Source organism: Hydra viridissima, unplaced genomic scaffold (genome assembly GCF_058129835.1).
Source record: "Hydra viridissima isolate aposymbiotic clone 2 unplaced genomic scaffold, HvirCarnegie_v1 scaffold_14, whole genome shotgun sequence".
NCBI lineage: Eukaryota > Metazoa > Cnidaria > Hydrozoa > Anthoathecata > Hydridae > Hydra > Hydra viridissima.
In genome coordinates this window covers 155704-163805 of record NW_028324313.1, presented here as the reverse complement: position 1 = coordinate 163805, position 8102 = coordinate 155704, and the positions used below count along the sequence as shown (strand labels likewise).

Here is an 8102-nt window from a genome sequence, read left to right as displayed (position 1 = left end):
TTTCATTTCTGATAACTTTTAAGTTGTCAAGCTTTTACAAATAGAAAATCTTTTTCTGACTAAATAGTGAAACTGTTACCTTTAGAGATCTTCATGCGTGAAACAGCTAAGAATATTAGTAAATATAAGAAACTTTCTATTGTACCACGTTTTAATGTTGCCTACCGAAATCCCTTACTAAATTTATCTGTGGAGAAAAGCATTTTCAATAGCAGTTGCTATTCAAAGTACAAAGGACACAAATTTCAATCAACCACTGATTGTGAGATCTGGGGAAAGTCTCTTATTTTCTTTCACTACTATAAAAAGCGGGTTCTGGCTCATTTCCATTTTTGCGCAGGATTTTTTGCGTATTTCCATTTTTGCGCAGATTTTTTTTTTTGCGCAGGGTTCTAGCTCATTGATACTTTTCCATACTTAAGGAATGCAAGATGGCGTCGTGTTTTTTTAATGTAAAGTGTTGTCTGAATATTTTTTCCCGTTCTAAAATTATTTCTTTGCGCATTTTCATAATGAGATGACATTATGAAAAAAGGTTGTGAATGTCTTAGTTAATTTATTCTTTGTAGTTGTTCTTCAAGTATGGAAAAAGATGTTTATATTTTTCTCTTCGTGTTTCTCTTATTAATTGATTATGTTCTTTTTGTCGTTGTTCTTCAAATCCATGTTGTAGTAAGAGTTTAGTATTGTGATGAATGGGTAAGGTATTTAATTTTTTAATTTTATTAAGATAATTTTCATCAATTTTGTTTTTGTGATTATCATAGTGGAATTGTATAGCAATTCTGTGTAATTCTGGATCAAAAGTGGGTTTAATTATTTCCTGTAGTTCACTGTAACAGAATTCCTCATATTCTTCTTGTTCTGTAATACTCATTTTTTATAACAAGAAAAAATTTATTTAAGTCATTTTAAAAAAGTTTTCACTGTATATTTTACAAAATTAAATTTAAAAAAGGGATGCTTGAGAATGGAGAGTTTGGTCCGAGAAGCAAACCAGCGCCGATAGATTCATATCCTCTTCCGCAGTTAACGTAAACTCCGTCTTTGAATGATCCTCCTTTAGGCCAGGGTGTTAAAAATAATCCGTTTCCTCTGTGCGTTCCCATTTTCATTCCATTTCCATTCTTTTTCAAATAAACGATACCTCTTCCTGCAATTTTATCAACCATAGCAGAACCTGCAGAAGATCCTACACCTGCTAACAATCCGGTGGCAAGAGCTGGAACTACTCTTGTTGCAAGTGTACTACCCAACATACCCAATAAAGGTAGAAGAGCTCCAATAAATCCTCCTTTCACATTTGCGTTATGTTCCAATTGGGTTTTGCTCATTTTAATGGTGACTCCAACTCCTCGATGGAGAGCGTCCAAAAGTTTTCGATGTTGATTTTGTGTTACAAGTAAAACGTCGTTTCCGTTAAAATCATCTTTTGAAATACGGATGCTCACAGGTTTACCTGCTATCATTGATTTTTTTATTTTTTCAATCTGTCCCTGAGACACATTTAATTTAACACTAACATATTTGCTCATTTTTAAATGTGGGAAAAAATATTTATTTCACTTCTCGAATGTGATAACGGATCGTAATGTCCTCTCCACGAAAATCAACCAAATTTCCATTTTGGTCAACAAGGCGAGTGATCATTGTGGAGATTTCTGGGACTTTGACAGGGAGGTAAACCAAATGAGTGGGTCTTTCGATGATTTTAAACCCAGGACCAACGGCTGGATAAAAAGAGTAGATGCAATTGAGTTGGGAGCCGTTGATGTAAGCCGAACCGATGACGTTGTTGAGGATTCTGATCGTGTTGATGCTTGAAATTCTGACGACATCGTCAGACTCATATTCGGAATTAGGATCCAATTGTCTTTTTGTGAATCCTAAAAGTGAGGCGATGCTGTTATCCACATTCAAATCCATCATATAATTCAATCCAAGTGTGATGGTTGATTTTAAAGTGTTTAAATTGGATCCTATTTTTATGTTATCAGGAGAGTAGCTGATTTTATTTGTTGTGACGAAGCTTGCGCTTTGAGATGCATAATTTCTTATTGTGTTTGAGACGGTCTTTTGTAAATAATTGTTAATGTCAATGATGTCATAGCTCCCGTCTGGAATGGCGACATTTTCCCAACTGATTCCGTTGTTCATGCTATACCGGAAAGAATTGTTTTTGCTGGTGATGTTTGGAAAGCTGTTGTACGTCTCAAGCCCTAGAAAAGCCATTTCATAAGTTTTTCCTTTTTCAAAAACGATTTTGTCTAAAAGTTCTGTTATGATTACGTTGGAATTTCCATCCACGTCGATGATTATGCCTGACATTTTATTATGTAACATTTTTTTTAAATCCTTCGGATTCAGGCGTATTTAAATGGCTTCTTTTGGAAAATAAAAAGTGTCAAATCCGCTTCTATATTTTCCATTGTCCTTTTTTGACGACAATTCAATCACCGCAAATCCGTGAGGTTCAGACCAACAATGTCTACAAAACTTTTCAAACTCTTTTTTTTCCATATCGCTAGAAACGTGATCTTGATAAATGTGGTTAATGTTTTTTAAGTCTTGAGGAAAGAGACAGATAAAATTGGTGTTTTCTCTGATCGTTTGTCTTGGGAGCATGATATAATTTTGAGCGAGGTAAAAGCAGTCGACGTTAGAGTGTCTTCCTCGGATGTAATATTTTTCACACTTGTTTTGTTTGGTTAGTTGTAAATCGTCAAAGATCATTAAATTGTTTTTGGATGAATCAAGATCTTCAGGATTAGGCACATCGTCAGCCGTTTCAAAAAATTCACACTCCATACCCTCGGTTTCGGAAAAATATTTTGAAAGGTCGTTGATAACGCATTCAGGGTCTAGTTTCAATTTTTCAATATCGGTTTGTACTTTGAACAAGTCGAGAATTATTTTTTTTGGTAATTTTTTTTCGAACGAACTTTTTAGTATTTTGTACTCGGGTTGGAAAAGAGATTTTCCAAAAACTTGCAAATGGTTATAATCCAACCATCCAGGTCTGAGCAATAAATTGAGAAGCAACGTTGTTTTTCCACATCCAGATTTTCCAACGATGATTCCTCGAATGCTTCTCGGTAAAAGCTTGTTGTTGTTTCTTTTGATTTTTCCAATATTCCATGACAAATCAGACACTTCCATTTTTAGTTTAAAAATATTTTTTTTAAAATAAAATGTACTGTGTTAAATGCAAAAGGAAAACAGAAACGAATCATTTGAGAAACGAAATCACAAAAAACAACAAGCATATAGTCAAAGGGGCTTGCAACGTTTGCGGAACGACCAAATGTAAGTTTGTTTCTTCGCATGCACTCAAAGGATCATCTTCGCATACGGCAAAAGGAGGAGACTTGGTGGAATCGATCAACAATTTTTTAAAAAAAATAAAGCTTCCATGGGCAAAATTTCCAGGAGAAATGCACATTCCAGGAATGAATTTTGCAGGACCTGGCACAAACTTGGACAAAAGACTCACATCCACCGATATGTATCAAGAGTGGAGAAAACTGGTAGACCGAGTGGACAATGCAGCATACCATCACGATTTAGCTTATAAATATTTAAACGACGTTCAAAGCAGAAATTTGGCAGATCAAATGATGCTTGAAGAAATGAACTCCATTCCAAACCCTACTCAGAGAGAAGTAAACGAAAGAAAACTGATCACTCCCATCATCAAAGCCAAAGCTAAATTCGGTCTAGGTCTAAAAAAAAAAGCACCGGAGAACCTGAAATGGACGGATCAACTTGCAAACGAGCTTCATAAACCAGTCATTCATCATTTTAAAAGAAGAAAAGTGTTTGTGAACGACATGGATGAAATATGGGCTGCAGATTTGGTTGACATGCAATAGTTTTCAAAATTCAACAACGGCGTAAAATATTTGCTCATGGTGATCGACGTGTTTTCAAAGTATGGATGGATCGTTCCGTTAAAGAGTAAAACTGGAGTTGATGTAGCTAACGCTCTAAGCAAAATATTTGAGGAGAGAAGGTGTACAAAGATGTGGGTGGATAAAGGTAAAGAGTTTTATAACAAGCATGTACAAGCTCTAGGTGTACAATTATACTCCACTGAAAACGAGGAAAAAAGTTCTGTTGTCGAGCGATGGAACAGAGCGATGAAAGAGAGAATGTTTAAATATTTTTCAGCCAACAACACTCATAAATACATTGACGTATTAGATGAAATGGTGAAAAATTATAACAACGCCAAACACTCTTCTATCAAAATGACTCCAGTGGAAGCTAGCGATAAAAAGAATAAATATAGGGTTTGGATGAACCTGAATGGAAAGACGCAAACAGAAAGAGCAGGACCAAAATTCTTAATGGGTGACAAAGTGAGGATCGTAAAAAAGAAGTCTCATTTTGAAAAGGGGTATACACCGAGATGGACTGAAGAGGTTTTTACCGTGTTAAATGTTCAGCATACGAATCCACCCACGTATAAAATCGCTAATGCTAACGGTGAAGAAATTAAAGGTACATTTTATGAACAAGATATGCAAAAGACTAATCAAGACATATTTAGAATTGAAAAAGTCATTCGAAAGCAAAAGAGCAGATCTTTAGTCAAATGGTTTGGATATCCAGATTCATTCAACTCTTGGGTAGATCATAAAGAATTGATTTCTCTGAAAAAATGAGTTAAATAATTTTCTTATCTATATAAAAGAAATGAATTTTATTACAATTGAAAATTTTGATGAGAGCAAATTATCAGTTGGAGAAATTTACGCAGCAACAAAACCAGTAGTCTATCAAAAAGTGCCAGTAAAATATTCTTATCCAACTGGAGATGGTCCTCTTGTATTACTAACACCTACATTATTTTCGTATGGTGTGTGTGAGAATAAAGATCCGATTACACAAAAATTGACTGGATATTCCATGTCCTTTGTTTGCTTTGATGCTAAAAAGGGTAAAACTGAAGAAGAAGCAAAGTTTATTAGCACAATGGAAAAGATTACTTTGTTTATTAGAGGTGAAGTAGATAAATTGTCATCCAAACTTAAAAAAGGAGGAAGAAGAAAGCAAGTTAACTCTAACGAATTGAGTATTTTAAAATATAAAGCTGACCATGCTGATGCAGCGCCAGTGTTTTATGCTAAAATGTATATAACTAAAAATGAAGACGAAATATTCATTACTTCTACATTTCATAGAAAGAAAACAGCTCTTGATATAAAAAATGGAGTCAAAGGAGAACGTAATAATAAAAATTTGGTCTTATCTTCTGGACATGGTTTTATCAATCAACGATGTTACGCTATTGGAGGACTTAGAATTGATGGGGTGTATATTGGTCCTTCGATTGTGTCTATTCAAGTTAAACTGTCCGAAGCCATCATCGTAAAAAATGCATCTTTACCTCATAACATCATGATGTGTGAAAACTTGGATTTGGGAGAAATGGATTCTGACGAGGAAATGTAAAAAGCACAAAAAACTGAAAATAAAACGACTTAAAACATTTTATTTTCATATTAAAAAAAATGCATGCCCCACACAAGTTGTTTAAAAACAGCGCCTCAGCAGAGATTCACAATTTTAATTTCCATCTGAGTCATTTAGAGGATAGAATCAAAGAGTTGGAACGAAAAAATACAAAAAACATTATTGTAACAAAGAAAAAGTTGGATTATCCTACCTATTTCAACATCAACAGACAGCACGAGATTTTTGCTCAACAAGACATTAAATTTCCTCCTGTATCTCACAAGCAGATATCGTTGTCCGTAGGTTTACAATTAGACAAAGGAATTGCTGTCGTCACTTTGATGAATAAAATAAGCAATCAATTGAATTATTTCAAAAACGATGCTATTTTTTCCGAGTCTGTGGATGACATAGTTATGACCATACACAATTATAACAACCAGGAAGTCACCGTTAAAAAAGGTGAAAAGCTTTGTAAAATAAACTACATCGATTCGAATTAAAAAAAATGTGTCTTTGTTAAAAAGATGGAAATAATAAAAAACACTGAAAAAATTTATCCAGTTCTTCCAACGGCGCCATCAGATGAAGGACATTTATATCGACTTCAAAAAATAAGCGAGATCCAAAAAGAAATAGAGGATGAAAAAGTGAAACGAATGGCTTTGAGTAAAAAATACCATCGAGCGGCAAAAATAATTCGTTTCACCGACGACGGATTGCAAACGGTATGCATTGGTTTAGGGGTTACAGGGATTGCACTTTTATCAACCGTCGTTGCCACTCCAGTTTCGATTGCGTGTGAAGGGGTTGCTGTTGTATTGGGAGCTTTATCCATTTTCGGAAATCATCAGAACACAAAAATGATGCTAAAGGCTGAAAAGCACGAAAAATTGAAAGTTCTTTCCGAGTCAAAATTGAATACGATTAGTGACCACATTTCAAAATCTCTTATGGATGGATTTGTGAGTGATTCCGAGTACGAACTCATTCTCAGCGAGCTTCAAAAATTCAAAGCCATGAGTGAAGAAATCCGAACCAAGACAAAAAGCGCCATTGACGAATTGACTAAAGAGTCGTTGATCCAAAAAGGAAGAGAAGACGCGATAAAAGCATTCAACAACTTGTTCAAGAAATCGTAGATTTCAATGGATTCAAAGAATCTAAGAAAAATTAAAGAATCCAAAAAGAAAAATTAAACGCAATCGAGTTTTTGTTTTAAGTTTTTTTCTCCGTATTCTAAAAATGTCTTTTTTTAGAATACAAGATCCTGAAAAGCGAGATGAGATTTTGAGAGAATATAGAGCTAATAGAGAAAAGCTTTACAATGAGAGTCTCAACACCAACATTTCAGATGCAAATTATCAGACTGATTTGAGCAAGTTTTTTAAGCCTCTGATTGAGAGCAATGAAAATATAAAAAACGAACTAAAAAGCATTGCATACAGAAAGGTTGAAAACACTCCACTGGCTTTGACTTATCCAGAAAGCGAGCCGTCTTTTGAAAGTCCAAAAAGTGATAAAACTTTTGGAAAAATGAATGTTGGAAATATTGCTTTGGAATATTTATCCAAATATGCAGCCAAAAAATTTTATGCAGACAGAGTGTTTGGAATTCACGCAAAAGAACGCGGAAAAATGTTTATTGGAGACAAAGAAATTTTTATCGACAATAACGACGTTATTATTGATGGAGAAAAGTACGAGGGGACGACAGGTCTTTGGGAGTTGATCACAAGATCCAAGCCTGATACAACAAAGGTGTCAGACGAGGACATGAAAAATTATGAAAAAATACTCGTTGAAACGCATGCAATGGAGAAAGAAGGGAGACCAACCGTGCCAAAATCTTCGAGAAGTGAAAAGTGGGGAACGATTGTTTCAAAAATTTGGGAAAAAAATTACACAAAAACGAGTGGAAGAAAAGGTCGAGGAGTGATCATTCTTCCGAGCGATCCGAATGTGCTTACGCAAAGGCTTAACTTGAGCATCGCTGCAGGACATGCTGGAAATATAGCATCGAGAAACGAAGCCGTTGCCATTTGTGACGAGCTTTTGAGACAGGGGGAAATAAACAAAGAAGAATACAGAGCGATTCAAAAATACATCGAGTCGTGAGAACAGATTTAAGAAATCGTAGATTTCAATGGATTCAAAGAATCTAAAAAATTTCACAAGTGAAATTCCATTGATCCGCAAACGGATCTAAAAAAATATTTTCTCATTTTAAAAAAATGCTCATTGTGAACAACAGAAGATATTTTAAAAAGAACGTCGTTGGAGGTGGAGGAATCATGGACGCGATTAAAAATTTTTTGAGGAGAATGGCAGCCACAAATGCTTCACGATCGTCTCTTCATTTATTGAGAAAAGCAGCAGCAAGCGAAATTGGAAGAGAAGCAATCACAGCCGCCAAATCTGCTGGAAAAGAATTAGCCTCTTCAGCTATATCCACTGCTAAAGACGTTGCCATCGACAAAGGAAAAAAAGTGTTTGAAAAAGTTTACGCCAAGACAGGAACAGTGAATCCAAACCAATTACTCACCACGATTGTAAACGAAGCGGCGAAGACTGATCCGTATATTAATCCAATGGAAGAGCTGCATAAAAAAATGTTTGGTTCTTCCATTCAAGTGAAAAAG

General features: G+C 35.0%; 1 protein-coding gene across 1 annotated transcript; it reads left to right on the top strand.

Annotated features, from left to right (window-relative positions):
• The first annotated feature begins 6119 nt into the window (after positions 1 to 6119).
• Positions 6120 to 7578, top strand: LOC149878640 (uncharacterized). Its single transcript, XM_090072027.1, has 2 exons — positions 6120 to 6359; positions 6853 to 7578. The coding sequence occupies exons 1-2, from the start codon at positions 6120 to 6122 to the stop codon at positions 7576 to 7578; spliced, it is 966 nt and encodes a 321-aa protein (XP_089928153.1).
• Positions 7579 to 8102: the final 524 nt, after the last annotated feature.